The sequence below is a fragment of the Eptesicus fuscus genome, chromosome 6 (assembly GCF_027574615.1).
Source record: "Eptesicus fuscus isolate TK198812 chromosome 6, DD_ASM_mEF_20220401, whole genome shotgun sequence".
NCBI classification, from domain to species: Eukaryota; Metazoa; Chordata; class Mammalia; order Chiroptera; family Vespertilionidae; genus Eptesicus; species Eptesicus fuscus.
The window spans coordinates 106,528,710-106,551,323 of record NC_072478.1 but is presented as its reverse complement, the minus strand read 5'-3'; the positions used below and the strand labels follow the sequence as shown (position 1 = coordinate 106,551,323).

General features: G+C 66.3%; 1 protein-coding gene across 2 annotated transcripts in view; it reads left to right on the top strand.

The window, feature by feature from the left end:
* The window catches only part of FOXK1 (forkhead box K1), a 42,335-nt gene that overhangs the window by 4,506 nt on the left and 15,215 nt on the right, over positions 1 to 22,614 (top strand). For both annotated transcript variants that reach the window (XM_054718244.1, XM_054718245.1), the window contains exon 2: positions 20,220 to 20,405. In XM_054718244.1, the coding sequence (XP_054574219.1) occupies positions 20,220 to 20,405 (186 nt within the window). The remainder of the gene's footprint in view (positions 1 to 20,219; positions 20,406 to 22,614) is intronic.

Genomic DNA, 22,614 nt, shown 5'->3' with positions numbered 1-22,614 from the left:
TCGGTTTTAAAACGGCACCATCGCTCGAGCCCGCAGTTCACCTGGAGGCCGGGGCCTGGCACCCCGCAAGGACATCCATGTCGTGTTTCAGAAATCAGGGTGCTGTCTGTCGGGGAGTGTGTGGAGCTGGCTGGAGAGTGGATTCAGGGAGCCCTCGGTCACTGCGGCGGCAGGCCGGGCGGCGGGGAAAGGGTGCGGGGGCTCTGCCGTGTCCCCGTTCGCGCTTCTGGAAAAGACGGCCGCGTGGCAGTGTGTGCGGGAAGGAAGGAGGCATGGGGTCTGGACGGACAGCCGTTCACTGCGCTGCTCGCAGGTCTCGTGGAGGTCGGGCTAGACTTGCTGAGTTAGTGACAACGCCAGTGACAGCAGCGCCTCGTTGCCATGGCCACCTCCATCCCGGCACTCAGGGAGGGGCCGCCTGCCGGCTTCCTGGAAGCAGCCTGGCGCTGGCTCACCGCGGCCTTGCGGGCGGAGTTCCTGGCCTGGCAGCCTCCTGGCTGAGGCCGCGGAGGAACAAGGCCACAGTGTGAGCAGCGGAGCGGGAAGGCACGCTGGCTGTCGCCGCGGGTCCGGCCGAGGCTGGGAGAGCAGTGTGTCCCCCGGTTTGCTGGGGCGCCCCGGGGTCACGCCCTCGGGCCTCCCGTGCCCACTCTGGCCCGCGGACCACGTGGCTGTTGTTGGACGTGTGGGATGGGCTGGGGTGGCCCCCTCGAGGGGGCGAGGTGTCCCCCGGCTCTGACTAGGAGCCCTTTGCCCGCTGACCTCTGGAATGTGTCAGGCCACACCGTCCTCCGTGTCCCCTCAGCGGACGCTCCTCCCCGATGCCGTGTGCAGCACACACATGGCCGCCCTGCCCGCAGCTCAGCACGGTCCCTGGCGCCCACCTGTGTGATTCCCGCAGCTCAAGGTGTGCGGGCCGGAACGGCGTCCCCGAAGGGCTGGGCTGCTGTGCGTTTGTCTGTTCCTCTGTTAGACTCAGAACCGAGAGACTAACGTACGTGTACCCGTTATCCTGCTCACGAACAGCAGTTACTGTGCACACCTCCTTCAGGAATGACTTCTGGCCCTGACCGGTGTGGCTCAGTGGATAGAGCGTCGGCCTGAGGACTGAAGGGTCCCAGGTTCGATGCCGGTCAAGGGCATGTACCTGGGTTGTGGGCACATCCCCAGTAGGGGGCGTGCAGGAGGCAGCTGATCGATGTTTCTCTCTCATCCATGTTTCTATCTCTGTCCCTCTACCTTCCTCTCTGTAAAAAAATCAATAAAATATATATATTAAAAATGACTTCTGATGAAAAAACAGCTGTGTTCCCCAAACAAAATTGTTTAGAAGGAGGTGTTCGCTTCCTGACGGTCTGTATGGCTGGCACCTCGTCACTGCGCTGTCCTGGGTAAGCGTGTGTGTAGGGGGAATCCTGCCCGGGTAAGCGTGTGCGGGGAGGGGGAGAGTCCAGGGAGAGGGGGGAGTCGCGCCCGGGCCAGCGTGTGCGGGGAGAGGGGGGAGTCCGGGGAGAGGGGGGAGTCGCGCCCTGGCCAGCGTGTGCGGGGAGAGGGGGGAATCCGGGGAGAGGGGGGAGTCGCGCCCTGGCCAGCGTGTGCGGGGAGAGGGGGGAATCCGGGGAGAGGGGGGAGTCGCGCCCTGGCAAGCGTGTGCGGGGAGAGGGGGGAATCCGGGGAGAGGGGGGAGTCGCGCCCTGGCCAGCGTGTGCGGGGAGAGGGGGGAATGCGGGGAGAGGGGGGAGTCGCGCCCGGGTAAGCGTGTGCGGGGAGAGGGGCGTCCCGCCTCGTGAGGAGATGGCGTGCCCAGCGGGGAGCACGCGTGCCTTTCGGGCCGTGACGTCCCCTGCGATGCCCCCCCACTGGACAGCTGGTCCTTGCCGGCCGCTGCGGGGTGCGCCTGAACATCCCTGGGTGGCGTTGGGTGCCCCCTACAGGCCGTCGCTCTGTCTTGCGTTCCGAATACACTTTTACCCGAAGGGTCAGGCCTTTCGATGTAGTTTAAATTATAATTTGCTTTAGAAGCTGAGTGACACTGTACAAGGAAGTGAGAAGTCACATCACGGCGTCATCGGCCTTGTTACATCTGTGTTCGGTCTGCGTGAGCTCGGTGCTGTGTGCCAGTCCTGCGTTATTTCAGGGGGACCATCCATCCAGCTGTCGCTCACTTGCTATTCCCCGTAGCCAGGTGGGGGGCGGCGGCCTCATCCTCTCCCAGCTGGTTCCCGGAGGACCCCCTGCTTTCCCTTCAGCCGCAGGTGTGGGGCCACGGGGGGAGGGGGGCCAAGGGGCTTGGAGCCAGGCCAGTCCCCGGGTGTCAGTGACACGTGGTTTGCTGGGAAGGAGCTCGGCGGGGGTCTTTCAGGAAACCTCTGCGCATGGCGCCGCTCCGGTGAGCTCTCCTGGGCGGCTCTCACCGGCCTCCTCCCCGGGGACCAAGCTGCGCGGCGGGCGGAGCTGACCTCTCCTCGGAAAAGGCTCTGCCTTCTGGACTCTCCCCGAACGGACAGGCTCCGTGCCGCCCCGCCCCGCCCAGACCTGCTCCGGCTCACAGATGTTCTGGGTTTGGGGGCAGCATATCGGGCTCAAAAGGTAATTGTCCCGCTTCCCGTGGGAAGTCTGAGCCCCGTGCGTGTCAGCTGGCTGGTGGGCTGCTGGGGAGCCGAGCAAGCACGCGGTGAGCTGCGGGGAGGAGGCCCTGGGAGCCGTGCGTGGCTCAGGCTGCCGCGTGGGGTGGCGGTCGTGAGGGCCTCCCCAGAAATGCTCCGGCTCCAGGCGGCTGATGCCGTCCAGGATCCTCCTCGGTGCGCTGGGAGCGACGCTGGGAAGAGAGTCGGTGCAGACTAATCCCGAACCGATTCAGGAAGAACGTTCACGGGAGACCCGCGGGAGCTCAGGGCCGAGCAGCGGCCGGAGGCTGTGGGCGGAAAGCTGCCCCCCTCCGCCCCGGGGACAGGAGCGCCGTCCGCGTGGCAGGTAGCCCCCCCTCCCCGCAGCCGGGAACAGTGACTCACGGGCCGAGGCCGAGGCCGACATCGCTGCCGCGGCGCCCGCCTCCCTCTGTCGGCTGCTCGCAGAGCCCCCGGGCTCCGGCCGGCCGCCGCTGTCTCAGCGTGGCACTTTCTCTGCAGATCGTGGGGGACAGCTCCGGGCCTGCCCCCGGCTTAGCCAGCAGGCCCCGTGGAGAGCCGAGAGCCCTGCGCGGTGGCGGGGTGCTGTCGGCGCGGCCGGTCCGGGTTAGCCTGGGCGTGTGCGGATGGACTGAAGAACCGAATTTCGTTTATTTTTTCAGTTAATCTCGGTTTAAATAGCCACGTGTGCTGCCGCCTGCAGTGCCCTCGAAGAGGGGCACGCGTGTGGGTCCCCGGCCACGCATGTGGGTCCCCGGCCACGCGTGAGGCCACCACCTCGGTTGACCCCGCGACCCCGGGCGTAAGTACTGCTGCTGCAGCGTCCTTCCCGGTGAGACTGCGCGGGTCGGTCTGGCCTGGGCCCCGCTGACCCACCCGGTGAAGTGAGTGGGCTGCGGGTCCAGGCGTGCGGGAGGCACTGCGCCGCTCTCTCTGGTTGCTGGCGGGGCTGACCAGTCCTCGGCTGCTGCCGCTCCGGACGCAGGGCAGGCGACTGCCCGGCCCGTGTTGCTCCAGCACCGAGCTCCGGAAGCCCGGGGACGGTCGGGCCTGAGAGAGTCCTGGGGTGGCAGGCGAGAGAAGGCACTGGCTGGGCGGGGCCCTGGGCAGCCGGTTACAGCACGTGGATGTGTGGCTGCGTGGGAGCCAGGCCCCCCCCCCCCCCCCCCCCCGCAGTGTTGCGTTTCTGTCCTTCCCAATCGATCCAGTCCTTTCTAAGCGTGTGTGCGTGCTGGTGTGCCTGCCGTCCCGCCCGCCGTCTGCAGGGACAGCTGTTCGCACCCGGGGCCCTTGCCAGTGTGGCTGCCACTGTCTGTGCCTGTGGAGTGGTGTCTGCCCCTCGGGAAGCTGACGCCCGCGAGGACACCGGGCTCCGGAGCCGGCGCAGTGCCTGGTGCTTAGAAGACTGCGTGGCTGCGTGAGTGAGTGTCTTCCTGTCCAGCCTCTGGCCGCAGCTGTCCCGGTAGGACGTGCCAGCACCAGCATCTCGCTCACGGGGGTTCCAGGAGAGGCGTTTCTGTCGGTGTCGAAGGCACCTTTCACCTCCGCGTCAGCACCCGGCAGGCACCAGCTGGTGACATCACCCCCACCCCCATCCCCCGTCCGCTTGCGCTCCAGGCTGCAGCGGCGTCTGCCTGCGCCGGGGCCTGCGGCAGGGCCCAGAGGGGCAGTGCTGGTGGGCAGACCCCGAGGTAGAAGCTCTCACTCCGCTCACGTGCCAGCGGCCAGAGCTGGGTCCAGGCCACTCCAGGAGGGGCCACGTGCCCAGGGAGAAGGGGGAACGTCTGGTGAGCAGCTTGCCCAGCTCGGCCATGTGTAGATCCAGTCAGCAAACCACCGTCTGTGAGCCAAATGGTGCCAGATTCTTATTTTTATAAATAAAGTTTTATTGGAACACAGCCATGTTTACATGCTGTTTGGCTGCTTCATTGAGACACACCATGTGGCATGAAAACCTAAAATATTTACGGAAACGGTGTGCACCCCCGATCTGTACCACCCCTTCTTTTATGTCGACACGTTTGGCTGAGATTGGTCAAGGCCTTGTCTTACGCCTTTTGTCTAGGTGGAGCCCCGTGTGTAAAATGCCTTCTGTTTCGCCCTAGGTGGTTCACATGTCGATTTCGGGGTGGCTACATGAGGGGGTGTTCCCGTTTCTGAAGGCTCAGAGCTCACAGGCGGGAGAGAGGGGCCGTGTGGGCTCACGCCTGTTTCGTTCCTTTTTTTGTTGTGATTTTTTGGGGGTCTGGGCTTTGTAATTCTAATTATTTTTTAAACTTTCCATTTTGAAAAAAATTTTAAGCTTCTAAAAAAGTTGCAAGACGAGTACAAATCACTCCTGTGCTTCCTCGGGCCAGATCCCCGGCACCCAGCTGTCCGCACGGGGTCTGTGCTGTCTGTTACTCGAGGGGGGTCAGCCTCCCGCGCCCCCTCCTCGTCCTGCAGCCGCTTCTGAGAGAGAGGACGTGTCCACGTCCGCAGTCCCTTCACGGCGCCGGGACAGCTCCCGCCGCTGCCGTGCTCCCGCCTGCCCCGCGGCCCAGGTCTGCGTCACCCCACAGCATCCTGGGCACGGCCGCCGCCCGGCCCGCTCCCGCCCCGGCTCCTGACCGCGCAGCCCCTCCGCCTCCGTTGTCTGGACTGACCGGCACTCTCCAGAGAAAGCAGCGTCGTTTTATCGGTGTCTCTCAACGTGGACGCGCCTCATTGGACAATCCTGGTGACGTTCAGGGTGCGCGTCGGACTGGACCTGGAAGGGGCGTCCCTGGGCCTCAGCTGTCGTCGGGCACAAACGGCTGTGTGTGTTCTAGGCCAGTGGTCGGCAAACTGCGGCTCGAGAGCCACATGCGGCTCTTTGGCCCCTTGAGTGTGGCTCGGCATTAGAACCACTTCTTCAAAATAGACTCGCCCAGGCTGAAAACCGACTTCTGCGCATGGGCCACGAAGTTTCAATCGCACTGTACGTGTGTGCCCGCACGTGGTATTTTGTGGAAGAGCCACACTCAAGGGGCCAAAGAGCCGCATGTGGCTCGCGAGCCGCGGTTTGTCGACCACCGTCTAGGCCGCGCTCCCCGCACATGGAGGCGGCTTTGTCTCTTGCTTCCACGGCCGCGTCGCGCTCGTTTTGTTGTCGCTGCGTTGCCGAGAGCCGCCCGGTGACACGGGCAGCGCCGGCTCCTTTCTGCTCCCGGCCGGACCGGGAGGGCTGCCGAGGCATCTCGGCGCGGACGGCCTAAGAGCCGCTTTCTTAAGCGGCCTCCCGGAGCCTCTCGGGGGTCCCTGGGGCTCCCCTCCCGCCGGCGCGTGGTTGCTGTGGGAGCCGGCAGTGCGTGTTCGGGCGGGACCGGGCTCCCTCCTGCAGCCCTGGGACCTGCCAGTGCGCTTGGCACGCTGTGGGCGCCCTGTGAATTGCTGCAAAATGAGTAAACCAGCAGAGGGGAGCGCTCTGACTGCGAAAGCAATCCGCTCTGGGCGGGTCCGGCTCCGCCTCCAGCCGGTGCCCCGAGCGCTGCCTCCTCGTCTGGAGCCGGTGCGCTGCCCGCCGGCGTGGTCAGGAGAAGCGGACACACTGCGTGGGGTGTCACAGCGCCCGCCTCAGGGCTGGCGCACAGATGGACTCGCCAGCGCCCGTGTCGCCATCACCGCCGCCATGGGGCTTGGCGGAGAGGGCGCGGTGCCCCGCCGCACCTGAGTGGGAGGGAAGCTGCGTCGGCGTGGAGGCTTTCGGTGCCTGGAGCTGATGCCCGGGGCGCAGGCCTGATCACCGCCGGGGTCGGAGGGTCGGGGTCGCATTGGCAGGGAGCAGGCGTGGCGTCGCCTGGACCCCGGCTCTGGAGGTGGTGGTCAGAGCGGAGAGAGGGCTGTTTCCTGTGTTTCTCGGAGCTGCTTCTGAGAACGGGAAGACGACCCCGGTGTCGCCGGGGAGCTGGGAGCGGGAGATGGACGCGCAGCGCTCGGTACAGAGCTCAGGAGCGTTTCGAGGCTGACGAGGTCCGGAAAAGCTCCGCGGGTGACGGGGCGTATGTTACCCACGAAGACGTGGCCGCTGCGTTCAGTGTGCCGTGTGTAAGCCTTAAAGGAGCGCGCACTGCCGACGCCGCTGCCTCTGGGCCCCCCGCCCGCCTCCTTGCCGCGTCCAGAGGCAGCGGCCCCCGCTTCCTGCCTCTGCTTCCACACGCGGGCGTCCGCGAGGCCGCGTCGTGCACTTGGTGGTGGGGTGCGGTTTAATAAAGGGTGTGGCGTCACGCTGCGTGTATTCCCACTTCTCCGGGAAGATCGTGGGCCCATCACAGTCACCGACGGTCTTCACGGCCCTGTGGGCCGCAGCCTTCCCTGCAGCCGTTCCACCCGCCCGCCCTAACCCCGCGCTTCCCCGGCGCCGCGGGCCTGGCCGGCTCCGCACGCTGTGCTGCGCGCCTGGCCGTCCGCAGCCCTCGGGGTCCCGGGTGCCGCCTCTGCCCGAGTGCCCGCCGGCCTTTGTGGGCCTGGAGGGGAAGTGGGCGGCGGTTGTCAGAACGGGGACCTGACCCAGGCCTCTGAGGAGCAGCAGGCGCTCTCCCCGCAGTGCGGGCGCCCTCCCTGCGTGCGGGGCCCAGCTCGGCTGTCTGGGCCCAGCACCCCCTCTGTGTGCACACCTGCACCCGCGCGTGAGGGTGACGTGTTCTGAGTTTCTTACCTACCGGTGTGCTGCTAACCTCGAGGATTGGACCGTGGTTCTGACATTGGGATTTGATGCTTGTGTTTATTTTTCCTTTTTCTTTTTTTGTGTGTGTGTGTGTGTTTGTTTTAATCCTTCCCCGGGGACATTTCTTCCATTGATGACTAGAGAGCGGGAGGAAGGGAGGGGGGGCGGGGAGAGAGAGAGAGAGAGAGAAACATTGAAGTGAGAGACACATCAGTGGTTCCCTCTCCACACGCCCTCACCGGGGTGGGAACCTGCACCAGGTACGTGCCCTTGACCGGGAAGTGACTCCGTGACCCTTTGGTGTGGACTGACGCTCTAACCGCTGAGCAATCTGGTCGGGGCTGTTTTTACTTTTTCTAATCAATAATTTATCAAATTTTATTATAACTTCTTATAGCCTTCATCTTTTAACAAATTTCAGAATAGTAATTTCATTTTGTCTACTGTCTTCTGAGAAGCCAGGGAGGTATGATGTGTTTTTAACAAGATAAATTTTTAAATGGGTAAAATTTTAAGTCAGTAACTTTTTAAAAATATTTTTTTTATTTATTTCAGAGAGGAAGGGAAAGGGAGAGAGAGAGACATCAATGATGAGAGATAACCATCGATCGGCTGCCTCCTGCACACCCCACAATGGGGATCGAACCTGCAACTGGGGCACGTGCCCTGCCTGGGAATCGAACCCTGACCTCCTGGTTCATAGGTCGACTCGCAACCACGGAGCCACGCCGGCCGGCCAAAGTCAGTGGCTTTTAAAGGAGTGGAGGGCCATCTCGTCGGAGATGTCGTCTATGCACAATGACTTTTTCCAGAGGAGCCAGGTCACTGCGTGCGATTGCCGCGAGCCGGGCGTCCTGAGTTCTGAGCCGTATTGGGGAGCTTGTCTGATGAGCTCAGTCTCTAGTTTTTAAAAAATTAAAATTCTTCAGTGTCATTTGTTTCTGGAGGAGCCAGTTTTTAAGAGAGAGAAAAAAAAAAAAAAGCACACTTTCGCCCTTCTGGCATATTTCTGTGCAACCGTTGTTATTTCACGCTTTTTAGTATGACACGTGCAAGTCCACGCTCACAGGAAACGGACAATCCAGGCGTGTGGCGAGGGGAGCCGGTGACAGGCGGCACCGCTGCCCTCCGTGCGGCCTGTGTCTGTTTCCGCAGAAACGAGAAGCGCCGGAGAGGCACTGTGCCGCCTGCGCGGGGATCTCACAGCTGCTGGCGCCCCCACCCCGGGACCGGGAGGTGCAGAGGCGCAGGTTGGGTTGGGGTCCCCTGGCCTCCTGAGTGAGCCGCTTCTAGCGCTCCCCACTGAGTCAGAGGGAAGCAGGGGCACGGCCTCCTGGCTCCTGGCGCCCGGCTCCCCGCGCTGGCCCCGTGTCTGCGACGCCCTCTCCTTGGGAGGGAACCTCTCCTCCCGTCCCCCTTCACGTGGGCCCGCATCCGGGGGCTGGGTCACGTACTGCCGTGCCCAGTGGGGCTTCTCGTGGGGAGGTGTCAGAGGCCCCGTGCACCTGGCTGGAGGGGGCTCAGCGTGGTCCGGCGGCCTGGACGCCCCTCCCACACCCCTCCACCCCCCCCACACACCCTTCCATCGCCCCCCCACACCCTTCCATCGCCCCCCCACACTCCTCCATCGCCCCCCCACACCCTTCCATCGCCCCCCCACACTCCTCCATCGCCCCCCCACACCCTTCCATCGCCCCCCCACACTCCTCCATCGCCCCCCCACACCCTTCCATCGCCCCCCCACACCCCTCCATCGCCCCCCCACACCCCTCCATCGCCCCCCCCACACCCTTCCATCGCCCCCCCACACCCCTCCATCGCCCCCCCCACACCCTTCCATCGCCCCCCCACACCCCTCCATCGCCCCTCCCACACTCCTCCATCGCCCCTCCCACACCCCTCCATCGCCCCCCACACCCCTCCATCGCCCCTCTCACACCCCTCCATCCCCCCTCCCACACTCCTCCATCGCCCCCACACACCCCTCCATCGCCCCCCCACACCCCGCCATCCCCCCCCCACACCCCTCCATCGCCCCTCCCACACTCCTCCATCGCCCCCCCACACCCTTCCATCGCCCCCCCACACCCCTCCATCGCCCCTCCCACACTCCTCCATCCCCCCCCCAACACCCTTCCATCGCTCTTCCATCGCCCCCCCACACCCTTCCATCGCCCCCCCACACCCCTCCATCGCCCCTCCCACACTCCTCCATCGCCCCTCCCACACCCCTCCATCGCCCCCCACACTCCTCCATCGCCCCTCTCACACCCCTCCATCCCCCCCACACCCCTCCATCGCCCCCACACACCCCTCCATCGCCCCCCCACACCCCTCCATCACCCCCCCACACCCCGCCATCGCCCACCTACACCCCGCCATCGCCCCTCCCACACCCCTCCATCGCCCCTCCCACACCCCTCCATCGCCCCCCCACACCCCTCCATCGCCCCCCCCCCACACCCCTCCATCGCCCCTCCCACACCCCTCCATCGCCCCCCCACACCCCTCCATCGCCCCTCCCACACCCCTCCATCGCCCCCCACACCCCTCCATCGCCCCTCCACACCCCTCCATCGCCCCCCCACACGTCCAGGCCAGGCCCGTGCGATGTGTCGGGGCGTCAGTCACGGGGCGGGTGCGCAGGGAAGAGGTGCCGTGCCCTCGGGGAGGAGGACTCGGAGCTCGGCTTGCACAGGAGGTGGACTGAGTGTAACAGGAACCGAGGTGGGGAACGGGCAGGGCGCCAGGCAGCCGTGACCCAGGTGCCAGGGGGCTGCTGGGTGCTGGGGGGAGGCCAGTGCCGAGGGCGTGAGAGGAAGGATGGGGAGATGGTCCGAAACCAGGCGGCACCGGTGCCGGCTCATCGGCTCCGGTCCATCTGCCCTTCCCAAACCCGAGGGGCGTGAGGGCCGGCGCCGCGCCGATGGCCAGCTGCGTCCCGCTCGCTGTGCCGCCCCTCCCTGCCTCCGAAACGGGCTCCTCCACGTGGAAGCGCTCCGTCGGTCCGTCCGTCTGTCGGGGAGGAGCTGAACAGGAAGGAGCTGAACGGGAGGCGGCCCACTCCCTGAGCAGCGGGGGTCGCTGCCGAAGGGAATGCAGAGGCGACGCCATGACCTACCATCCGGGAACCAGCGTCTCCAAGAAGCGGCTGGACCTGGCTGCCCCACCTTCCCTGGTGGGAGCACTCGGGTAGACAAAGCTCGCTGCTCTGCACCGACCTCCTGCCACGTGGAAGTGGCCGCGCCTGTCTGACATGCTGTGTGCCGCCTGGACCCGCGCACGGTCTGTCCTCACTGCTGCCCGGCTCTGCCCGCCCCGTCCACACACTGTCTGTCCTCCCACTGCTGCCCGGCTCCGCCCGCCCCGTCCACACACGGTCTGTCCTCACTGCTGCCCGGCTCTGCCCGCCCCGTCCACACACGGTCTGTCCTCACTGCTGCCCGGCTCTGCCCGCCCCGTCCACACACGGTCTGTCCTCACTGCTGCCCGGCTCCGCACCCGCCCCGTCCGCACACGGTCTGTCCTCACTGCTGCCCGGCTCTGCCCACCCCGTCGGCGCACGGTCTGTCCTCACTGCTGCCCAGCTCTGCCCGCCCCGTCCACACACGGTCTGTCCTCACTGCTGCCCGGCTCTGCGCCCGCCCCGTCCGCGCACGATCTGTCCTCACTGCTGCCCGGCTCTGCCCACCCCGTCCACACACGATCTGTCCTCACTGCTGCCCGGCTCTGCCCACCCCGTCCACACACGATCTGTCCTCACTGCTGCCCGGCTCTGCCCGCCCCGTCCACGCACGATCTGTCCTCACTGCTGCCCGGCTCCACACCCGCCCCGTCCACACACGGTCTGTCCTCACTGCTGCCCGGCTCCGCACCCGCCCCGTCCGCACACGGTCTGTCCTCCCACTGATGCCCGGCTCTGCCCGCCCCGTCCACACACGGTCTGTCCTCACTGCTGCCCGGCTCTGCCCGCCCCGTCCGCGCACGGTCTGTCCTCACTGCTGCCCGGCTCTGCGCCCGCCCCGTCCGCACACGGTCTGTCCCCACTGCTGCCCGGCTCCACACCCGCCCTGTCCGCACACGGTCTCTGTCCTCCCTGCTGCCCGGCTCCGCACCCGCCCCGTCCGTCCATTTGCACTGACCAGTGCGCAGGGCTGTGACGGGGCTGAGGCCGCCGCTGACTCATCCCCGCGCTGGTAGTTCCACTTGTCGGGAGGGGCGTTTATTTTTAAACTAGTAGCCCGTTTGCACGAAGATTCGTGCAATAGACCTTCATTCACCTGGCTGCCTGCACCAGTTTTCTGCCGGCACCGGGGACCCAGGCTTTGGCTGTGGCCACCGCCTTCTACCTTCTTTCAGGGTCCCGGCTTGGCCCTGGGCAGTGGCCTTGGGCTCGGCTGCACCCAGCGTCCCTGCGACCCGATCGCAGGAGCAGGCACCCGGCTGGCGCCCAAGGCCCGGAAAGCCCCGGATGGCTTTCCGGGCCTTGGGCTCCGCCGCACCCCAGCGTCCCTGCAACGGTTTCCTGGTGGGCGTGGTTGATGGGCGTGGCTTGGTTGGTGGGTGTGGCTTGGGCGTAGCAAAGGTGCGGTCAATTTGCATATTTGTCTATTATAAGGTAAGATTGTGCTCAGAGCTGTGACTTGTGCAGAACTGCGAGCAGGATTTTATTTTAGAATTACGGCTGAAGCGGGCAGTAGGTCTGTGGGCAAGCCCACCCCCGTGCCCCCCGCTTGGAGCCGCCCCCTGTGAGGTGGCTCCGCCGCGCGAGCTGCTTGTCTAGTCCCTTCCTGCCGCTCGTTTGCTGGCCACGTAGGTTCTAAGTCATCGACGGCGACAGCTCAGCACGGTTGGCAGTGGTGTGAGCCTGCGCTGGAGGAGACGGCCCGTCTGTGGTGACGGCAGCTCTGTGTGCGGCCTGGGCGAGGCCCTGCCGGGTGGAGGGCGGGAACCAGGGCCGGTGGCCTGCCCTTTGACCTCTCGCTCACCTCGAGGACGCTGGCGAGTCTCCGCTGACACGGGCTCCCGTCCCGTCTCTTCCCGTGGGCGGGGCTCTGCCCTCTCTGGGCGGCGGGTGCCTGCGAGCTGCTGGGACGTGGTCTGAGGAGCGGGCTCTTCCTGTTGGTTTGCTCCCTAAGGCGCAGCCTCACGTTCTGGGTTCAATGTCTTCGGGGAAGTGGTAGCTCCTCACATTTCAGAGCTCAAAGGGGTGAGGGCGACCGTCTGTTCCTGCCGTCGGCCGGCCCCCTGGGCAGCCACGTGCGTCTCCTACGGGAGGCGCATCAATGAAATGACCCGCCAGCTCCCTCTCCTCGGGGCAGGGTGAGCCACAGGAAACATGGCTTCCGTGGGGTGGAGGCTGGCGTGGCCGGCCGAGCTCCCGGCTTCCTCTGGTGCGGAAACACGCTGGGGCTGCCATTTGCCGCCGGGCCGGGTTCACTCCCGGAGAGAGCCCGAACGTGCTTGCCTCGGCGGGCTGCGGGCGGCGGGCTGCGGGTGCCTGGCAGGTGCGAGGCCTCCCTGGGCGCGGGTGCAGGGGCGGGGGCGGCCTCCCCCGGGAGCCTGACGGAGCAGAGCCCAGCCGAGCGGGCGCAGAGGGTGCGGGGAGACTGGCTGCGGGGCTGACGGGACGCAAGGGGTCTTGCTGGTGGCTGTGCAGCCCCGAGACCGGGCGCGGCCTGGCCTCTGACGCAGGCCCCGCAGCGCCCGCAGCGTTCCTCCCCGCGGCCCCGCAGCGCTGCTCGGTCAAGTGGGAATGCAGCGCAGGAAGCGGCTGGGGGGCCCCTCCCCTGGGCCTGTCGCCGGGGGCCTGGGACAGAGGTGTGGGAACCACGGTCCTCGTTCCCAGAGGGACGACGGCAGCGGCGTCCACCGGGTAAGACTCAGAGCTGAGACAGCCCAGCCCGGCCGGCCTGGCCCAGGGCGGGACGAGGAAGGGAGCCGCGTGTCCCTCCCCGTCCCGGGCCCCGGTCCGCGGCGGGCGCACACCCTGCGAGGGCTCCTCCGGCCCGTGCGGGGCCGCCTCCCGCTGGCAGGCTCGGGGTTGCCTCCAGAGGCCGTGCGTGTCACTCGCCTGGGATTCGCCTGCAATTTATGAGTCGTTCCGAGCTCGTGGCTTGATTTTTTTATTTGATTTATTTATTTACTTTTAAATATATTGTTATTGATTTCAAAGAGGAATGGAGAGGGAGAGAGAGATGGAAACATCTATGATGAGAGAGAATCATTGATCGGCTGCCTCCTGCACGCCCCCTACTGGGGCTTGAGCCCGCAACCTGGGCATGTGCCCTTGACTGGAATCGAACCCGAGACCCTTCAGTCCGCAGGCCGGCGCTCTATCCACTGAGCCACACCGGCCAGGACATGGCTTGATTTTTAGAAATGAAAGTCAGTGCTGGCTGCTGGCTGTGTGGGTGTTTGCAGTGAAGCGCCTTCCGGGAGAAGGGCGGGTGAGCACTGTGATGGGGGCACCGGCTCCGAGCGCCGGGGTCCTGGCCGACATCTGACCCACCGCCTGCCGGGCTGGCAGCCGTGTCCTCTCCGGGAACCTGCGTCTTCACCTATAAAAGGAAGCACTTCCTCCTGCGGCGGCCCTGGGCCGGGGTATTTTTAGCTGCAGCAAGCAGTCCGCTCCCGGGGGCACGGCTGGCATTCCTCCGCGCGAGGACCGACCGCGGCCTCGAGTCGGGGCGGCTGAGCCGTGAGCTCGCGTTCTGGCCGAGCCGGACAGCCTGGCTTCTGTGTGGGCGCAGTACTGCCGCCTTCTGGCCGCTGGTCCTGGCGAGTGTCTGCAGACCCGGTCGACGTGGGGGCCGGCCGTGAGCTTCCGCATCCTCCCCGGCTACTTCAGTTTTCAGATGGAGGGGCGGTCCCTGCTGTGGCTCCCCTGGCCGCCTGCAGCTCCTGTTGGGGGTCATCGCAGGTTCCCGGGAGAGGCCCGTACCCTTCACCCGCTCCCTCACTGGGACACCTCAGTGACTGTGGGGCACCGTCCAAACCAGGAAACTGCGTGTGTGTGGCTGTCCGTGACCACACGTGCAGACCTGCATCACCGCCACCGCTGCACCCCCCCCCCCCCCCCGCCCCACCAGCCGACGTCACACCAGCCGCCCGCAGCTCCGTGACTGTCGTCCTGAGCACCTTCCGTACGTGGACCGACGTTCCTCTCGAGTTGGCTCTTTCAGACTCCGCATCCCGCCTCCTCCAGCTGCCGAGCGAGCGAGCGAGCGCGTCCGCGGGCGGGGCTCCCACCGGCGCAGCCTTCCCGCTGAGGGACATGTGGCTGGCTCCGCTTCGGGCTGTTCCACATAAAGCTGCTGCGACCGCCGAAACCGGTGTGGCTCTGTGGATAGAGCGTCGGTCTGCGGACTGAAAGGTCCCAGGTTTGATTCCGGTCAAGGGCACATCCACCTTGGTTGTGGGCACATCCCCGGTAGGGGGCGTGCAGGAGGCAGCTGGTCGATGTTTCTCTATCATCGATGTTTCTAGCTCTCTATCCCTCTCCCTTCCTCTCTGTAAACAATCAATAAAATATATTTAAAAAAAAAAAAAAGCTGCTGCGACGGTTACGTCCGTGTTCTGCGTGGACACGTGTTGTCCCTTCTCTGGGACACGCGCCGGGGACAGTGGCTGAGCCGTGTCAGGACCTACGTGCTGCTGAAGAAACCGCCGTTGTCCGTTCCCGCCCCGGCGCACGAGGATCCGTCCAGACAGGGCGGCAGCCTCGGTGACATCCGTGGGGATGGGCGACATGGGTGTCTTCTCGTGTGCGAGTGCGTGTCCTTTGCTGATTGGCCTGAGTGCTCTTTGCTGTGGAGTTCTGAGTTCTTCCCATGTGCCCGCGTGTGGTTTGGCGTGACTCCCCCGTAGCGGGTCTGCGGCCTCGCGGCCTCCTGGTGAAACGCGGGTGAGCCCTCTGCTGGCCTTCCTGGTGGCCCTGCCTCGGGTCCTGAGGACCCCCCGCCCGCTCCCAGCCCGCCTGGGCTGTTCTCACCTTCTCTCTGGCCGCCGGGACGGCTTTGTCTTCAGTTTCCAAACGGGGCGGGGGGGGGGTCTCTGGGCTCATCCTCCGGCCTCCCTCACCTTCCCGCAGGGTGCCTTTGTTGCCAGACCTGGGACGTGGCAGCGAGTCCTTCCTGAGCAGTTCTCACCCCTCACTCCAGTCTCCGGGGCCGCAGAGTGACAGCCCGCGGCGGGCCCACGGGGAGCCTCCACTCCTCACGGGCCGGGTCTCGTCCTGCTCATCGGGCGTGGCGGGCGCTGTGCAGCCCGGCCAGGGGTTCGGACACGCGTGCTGCGTGGTGTCTGGCGCTGCTCTCCTGTGTCTGAGATCTCCCTCGTTCCTGTAGCACGGCTGGTCATGTTCCCAGGACACGCGGGTGCGATGTTGGAAGCCTTTGGGTCTGATTTAAATCCTGACACGGCCTGGTGGGCGGGGAGGGGACCCCCAGTGCTTCCTGGTGGCTGCCAGGTGCTGGCCGTGCCGTCCTCCGTGGGGAAGGCCCTGGGGGCACGCTGCGCTCGGGGCTTGTCTGTGCCGCTGCCCGTGGCGCACTCGGACCCGAGGGTGCGGCCTGGAACCTCCGGCCTCCCTGTCCGAGCCGGCCCCTCCCCCACTGTGTGACCGTGCTTCCTGAGGGCGGACGGACAGGTCCCAGACGGCCTCACACTGCGCTTCCCCGCGTGGAATGGCGGCATGTTTCTCCTTAGAGGCCGTGAACGGCTCTGGGATGGTTTTTGTGTGTTTGTTTTTGCCTCGTTGCCACCTCCATTGCTAAGAGCGTTCCGTTCAGAGAGCCCCGTGCTGTGAGTGCCCGGGCTCGCTCCGCGGCTGTGCGGCGGGCTGTCCCGCTCTGGTCCTGGAGGCAGCGCTCGAGCGGGTGGAAACCCCAGCCGTCTCCCGTGGCCCCTGTGGCCGGGGGTCTCTGGCGGTGGTGACCGCAGCGCGTGGCCTGAGTGGGAGAGACGGGCGGGCGGGCCCTCGGTGTCCAGTGAAGGGCAGTTTCCACTTGAGAACTGGGCTGAATCGGTGTAAATGCAGCTCTTTACCTGCAGGAGCAGGACCGCGTGGCGCCTCCGGGGCGGCGTGAGCCCCCAGAGGCCGTGCCCTGCCCGTGCCCTCCTCTCCCTGCCCGTCCTGGCCCACCGGCCCGGCGGGAGAGGAGACGAGGCTGAGCCGGTGCAGGGGGGGGTGCCTGGGTGACGGACGGCACCTCTGTTGCTGCCTGAAGCCGGACACCAAGGAGACGGCTGAGCTTCCCGTCCTTCCTCGCGCTCCCGCCCGTGGCCACCAGCGTCTTGTCCTGGAAACTCCGGAGGATGTGCCCAGATGCTCGCTTTCGCTGGTGTCCGTGGCGGGCGGTGTTCCTCAGCCGAGGGCCTGCGAGGGGTTTTCCCTGGAGCCTCGGCCGGAGCACGTCTGGGGCCCCCGCTGGGCGTGGGCAGGCGTGGTGCCCTGGGCCGCACGGGCAGCACCCGCTCCTCACACCAGCTGAGGCCGGCGCCGGCCGTGCGCGCTGCTGCCCCAGTGGAGCCGGCTCCGTCGCAGCTCCGCTTTCTCTTTCGCTCTTGGGCGGCGCGGCGAGCTCTGACCTGCCCGCTGTGAGCTGGTGAGCTGGTGGCCCGAGCTCCTGGCAAACGCTTTCTCAGTCTCCGTCACTGTGGTCACTCCCTGGGCCTCTCGCAGGAGGTGCCAGTCCTGCCAGGAGGCGGCCTCAGGTGGCCTGGGTGGAGGAGAGCCCACGGCCGGGGGAGGGGAGCGGTCTGCACAGGGGGGCAGTCTGGCCCTGACTGTCTCAATCGGACCAGGGCCAGGACAGGCAGACACCCAGCACTGCAGACCACTCCAGTCCCCTCGCGACACCCAGACCCACGGCAGCCTTGCCAGGGACCCCACACCCTGCCGGCCCTGCAGGGGGACTGCCCAGCCCCCTGGCCAGCGGGTGGGGCTGGCCCTGACGGCTCCTCTTCACGTGGCCTCTAAGCGCCGTGGGGACTTGAGCCGCCAGAGCACGGCTCCCGCTCTGTGGGATGGTGACGGCGCTCTCCTTGCCCCCGAACGCCCTCCGATCCTCGCCTGCTTGATTCTGCTCAGCGCGGCGAAGGCGTGTTCTCGCATCCTTGCCGATGAGGCTGGATGGGAAACGTCTGAGAACGTCTCTGTTTGGAGGCTGCACAGAGCCTCACTCCGCGTTGCTGCGGCGTGTTATGCCATGTGGAGAATTCTCTCGTTCTGCCTTGTACCCACACATCACTCTATGTGCGTGTACCTCCTGGTACACGGAAGAGTGCACAGGCACGCGTGTGCCGTATGTGCAGGGAACAGCATGACCTAACTCCCTGCACAGGATGAGCCGGGCAATCAAAGAGGGCTCCCTGGAGGAGGAGGCCTTGGGAGCCAGATCTTGAAGAATGTCCGCCCTGTGGGACAAGGCCGTGTCTTGTACTTAGTGACCATCAAGCCCAATGAGCAGGTGACGTTGTGACTGGGCCACATTGTGAGGTCTGTGGGTTAGGCCACCCGGGGTTTTTAAAGTAGTTTCTTTTTTATATATATTTCTTATTGATTTCAGAGAGGAAGGGAGAGGGAGAGAATCATTGATCAGCTGCCTCCTGCACGCCCCCTACTGGGGATGGAGCCTGCAACCCAGGCGTGTGCCCTTGACCGGAATCGAACCCAGGACCCTTCAGTCTGCAGGCTGACGCTCTATCCACTGAACCACACCAGCCAGGGCTTAAAGTAGTTTCTTTAAATCAGTGTCGAGGGAGAAGGCAAAAGAGAACTGGACGTGCTGTGTGCACACGAGTCAGCGCTGTCCCGTGTCAGTCCCGTGTCAGTCCATTTAAACTGTTCCGGCCAGCGGGCTGTAGCGTGTCGCAGCCATCGCCACATCGGCCTGAGCCCAGGTGTCAGCCCTGAGAGAAACGCGCGCCCAGCGGCAGTCACTGCCGTCCCAGCCCCGCCCTGCGGTGCAGCCACCCCGCCCGTCTCTGCTCAGGCCCGGCTTCTGTGGCCGTCGGCCCGCGGGTCCAGCTCGCCTGCCCGGAGCCTCCCTGCTGCAGGCGGGCGCCGAGTGGCCGGTCCAGGGAGAGCGTGGCGCGCCCTCGGGAGCAGCTTTAACGGCCAGCTCGCTCACTGGCCCAGCGCGGGCCGGGACCAGCTGCAGACGGTAAGGGAGCGCACTGGGCGGACGCCAGCACCCGGCCACACCCGCTTAAAGGCACGTCGCTTCCTGGCGCTTTCTCCTCCTCCGCGGGTGTCCTGCGCGGTGGCTTGGGGAGTGAGTCAGGAGACGCCGTGAAGCAGCTTTGCAGGGAGTCGTGGGAAAGGCTTACCGTTCAGCCTGAGTTGGAAACGTCCCCTCCGGCGGGCAGGTGTCAGCTGACGGTCACCGGTGCTCGGCTCGGGGCAGCGCATCCCCGGCCCGTGGGTGCCGCCGCGCGCTCAGTCCTCCGCCTTCGCTGGGCCTGGGAGGCCTCGGAGGGAGGCGCTCTCCGCTGCTCAGAGCCCCTTTGGTTAGCAAGCCGTTCGGTGGTGGAGGGACAGGCTCAGAGGCCCGGCGCTCGGGCTGGAACCGGTGTTCAGATCCCCAGGCGAGAGCTTCCCTCGGGACCGGCGCCAGCCCTCGCCTTCGCCCACACCGTCTGCAACGACTCGCGTCTGCCTGCGCCGCTCATAGCCGAAGCGCGTCCCCTTCTGGGTGACCGGGTGGCCTGGCCACTCCGCACAGACCTTCGCGGCGCACGGCGAGGCTGCGGTGCGCCCTGGCAGGCAGGCAGGCTTGTTCGTTCCTCTGTAGCAGCCGAAGGAAGAGACAGGCAAAGGCCCTGGGAACTGTCCTCAGATGTGTGTCGCTATCGTTGCCTTCATGTCTCACGCTGTGGGACGTGTGCGTGTGCGTGCGTGTGCACATGTGTGTGGAGAAGGTGGAGGACGTCAGTGTGGCTTTAGCCGCGGCTTAAAGCAGAAACAGGCAGGATGGTTCCAGAGCCCCGGTGGCTCTAGGCAGACCCATGGGTGGTGCCGACCGTGACGGACACCCCAGCCCTGACCTCTGGTGTGCAGGGTCAGCAGCGCCACGCGGAAGCAGCGGGCGCGTCAGAGCCTTTGTCCCGTTTTGGTTTGGAACTAGAAACGCAGGGCCTGTGGGTCGGCGGCGTCCTGGGCCCCTGCCGGCCCGGCGCCCCTTTGGGACCCCGTGCAGCCTGTGCTCGGTCTCCGGGAGCATCGGCACCGGCCGGGCGAGCCCGTGGGATCCCGGCTTTCCCTGCGATGGGCGCAGGCGGCACGCAGAGCAGGTGCCCGTCCCCGAGTCACAGCGTGGGCGTGGGTCTCCGGGGCGGCTCTCGTGGTCTTGGAACCCGGGCGACCCGTTCTAAGTCTTGTGTCGTAAAAGCTGTTGTTTCACGAAGAGCGAAGGGGACTGGCGTGAGGGCCGTTCGCCGTGTCCACGGGGCTGGGCTGGCGGGCGTGCGGAGCGGCTGCTGGCCCGGCCCGTGCCGTGACGGAGAGCCGCGGCCCTGCCCGGTGCTGCGTGGCTGAGGTGGGCGCTCGTGTGCGTGCTTCCTCGGGCCCGCCTGTCACAGGAGCTGCTTCCGCGCAGCCGCTCGGGCTGGTCGCTGTCGGGGCGGCCGCTTCGCCGGGGTTCCCTGTGTCACCACGCCGTGGGCAGCGCGTCAGCCTGGACGTGAGGGGCTGCTGGGGCCTCCGCTGGGGATGGCGTCACCGGTGCTGGGCTCTTCCTGTCTCCTGTTCCCGGCACAGAGGAGCCGTGATGTCAGCATAGGAAGTGCCCGACGGAGCACGGGGCCGCCGCGAGGCTGTGCCCGCAGGGCGGGTGCAGGGCTCCCCTCCTGAGCGGGCTCGCTCCTCGTCTGCTCCGAGCTGACGCCGCTCTCCCTCTCCGCAGGTGCACCTTCCGCTTCCCCAGCACGGCCATCAAGATCCAGTTCACGGCGCTCTACCACCAGGAGGAGGCCCCCGCCTCGCCGCTGCGGCCGCTCTACCCCCAGATCTCCCCTCTGAGGATCCACATTCCGGAGCCGGACCTCCGGAGCCTGGTCAGCCCCATCCCCTCCCCGACCGGCACCATCAGGTGAGCACTCAGCCCGGAGCTCCCGGCTCCTCTCCAGGCCGGGGCCTGGGCGCCAGGGGTGCTGAGGGGGAGAGTGGACGGATGTGCGGCGTCTGCGTGTTCGCTGCGCAGCTGGAGATGCACTGGGTGGCGTTTTGAGGCTGTAGGAGCATCTGGGGACCTGGCTCCTGGCACAAGTCTCTGGAGAATTCTCTCACAAAGCAGAGTCCCGCCCAGCTCGTCACGCTGCCAGTCTGAAACGTCAGGGCCTTCTGAAGCACCGGCTTTTTTAAGACGAGAGCATTTTAACACAGTGTGTGAGTCCCCATCTGCCTTCGGGCAGTTCCAGAGGGAACCTGCCACCAGAGGTCGGCGTGCAGGGCGGCGGCACCTGACAGCCCTGGTCCTCCCGTCTCCACGGCCACCCGCGCCGCCTTCCCCTGTGGCCTGAAGAACGGCATGGTTTTCTTTCCTTCACTGCATGTCTGTGTGCGCATGCATGTCTGTGTGCGTGCATGTGCGTGCGTATGTGTGTGTGTGTATGTGTGTGGCCCTGAAGCTTTGACGCGCGCACCTGGCGATTCGCCTCCCCCGGCCCCAGGCGTCTCCGCAGGGCTGTGCGTCCGGGCGCAGTGTCAGCCCCGGGGAGGCACACGCAGCTCTGCCAGGGCCTCGGACCCCAGGCACCGCTGCGAGCCGCAGGCGCTGTGCTGGCGGCTGGCCTGCCTCCCTGTGCACCAGGCTCACCACGACCCCCGTGGCCGTTTCCTCCCCGGGCCACGTTCCCCTTTGGAACCACGTGCGGGTTCATCTCTGTGATGATCCCCGTGTCGCTGGCGCCTTTGTTTTCCACCCGAGACGTGTTGGTCGCACGTTGGGAGCCGCTCACGTTGAGTTGCTGGAGTCGGTTCCGCAGAGCCCGTGAGTAGGTGTGTCCTGCTCCTGCAGAGAGAGTTCAGGGGCAGCGGCAAATGGCCCCCCGCTCAAGTCCGGGGCCTGGCCCAGGGGCGGGCTGCTGGGGCGGGGGGAGGGCGGGGGGCAGGCCCCTCGGCCCCGGGCCTGTGTCCGTCCTCAGTGCCGCCCGCTGTGCTGCTCCGCGAGGCCAGCACCGACCGAAGCCTCGGCGCTGACCCTGCGGCGGCCTCTGCTCGCGCGCGTTTCACTTGCCCGCGTGGCTCTGCTCCGAGGCCGGACTGAGCTGCGTCCTGTGTCCACACGTGGAACCCGAGTTTCGAGTGAGGGCCCCACCGGAGCCCAGGGTTAGACTGTGCTGTGAAAGTGCTCCTGCCTTTACCCACGCGTGTGACGAGCCCACGGGTAGAACTTAGGTAGTGCAGTGAGGCAGCCCCCGGGATACAGTCTGCAGCTCCCAGAGTGTTGCCATCCGTCCCAGCCGCTCACTGGGCCCAAGGTCGCATGGAAGCGTGCACGCCGGGCTCGGCAGGAGGTTCCTGTGTGTGCACGCCGGGCTCGGCAGGGAGGTTCCTGTGTGTGCACGCCGGGCTCAGCAGGAGGTTCCTGTGTGTGCACGCCGGGCTCGGCAGGAGGTTCCTGTGTGTGCACGCCGGGCTCGGCAGGAGGTTCCTGTGTGTGCACGCCGGGCTCGGCAGGGAGGTTCCTGTGTGTGCACGCCGGGCTCGGCAGGGAGGTTCCTGTGTGTGCACGCCCGGCTCGGCAGGAGGTTCCTGTGTGTGCACGCCCGGCTCGGCAGGGAGGTTCCTGTGTGTGCACGCCCAGCTCGGCAGAGAGGTTCCTGTGTGTGCACGCCCGGCTCGGCAGGAGGTTCCTGTGTGTGCACGCCCGGCTCGGCAGGGAGGTTCCTGTGTGTGCACGCCGGGCTCGGCAGGGAGGTTCATGAGCGCGCACGCCCGGCTCGGCAGGGAGGTTCCTGTGTGTGCACGCCGGGCTCGGCAGGAGGTTCCTGTGTGTGCACGCCGGGCTCGGCAGGGAGGTTCCTGTGTGTGCACGCCGGGCTCGGCAGGAGGTTCCTGTGTGTGCACGCCGGGCTCGGCAGGAGGTTCCTGTGTGTGCACGCCGGGCTCGGCAGGAGGTTCCTGTGTGTGCACGCCGGGCTCGGCAGGAGGTTCCTGTGTGTGCACGCCGGGCTCGGCAGGAGGTTCCTGTGTGTGCACGCCGGGCTCGGCAGGGAGGTTCCTGTGTGTGCACGCCGGGCTCGGCAGGGAGGTTCATGAGCGCGCACGCCCGGCTCGGCAGGGAGGTTCCTGTGTGT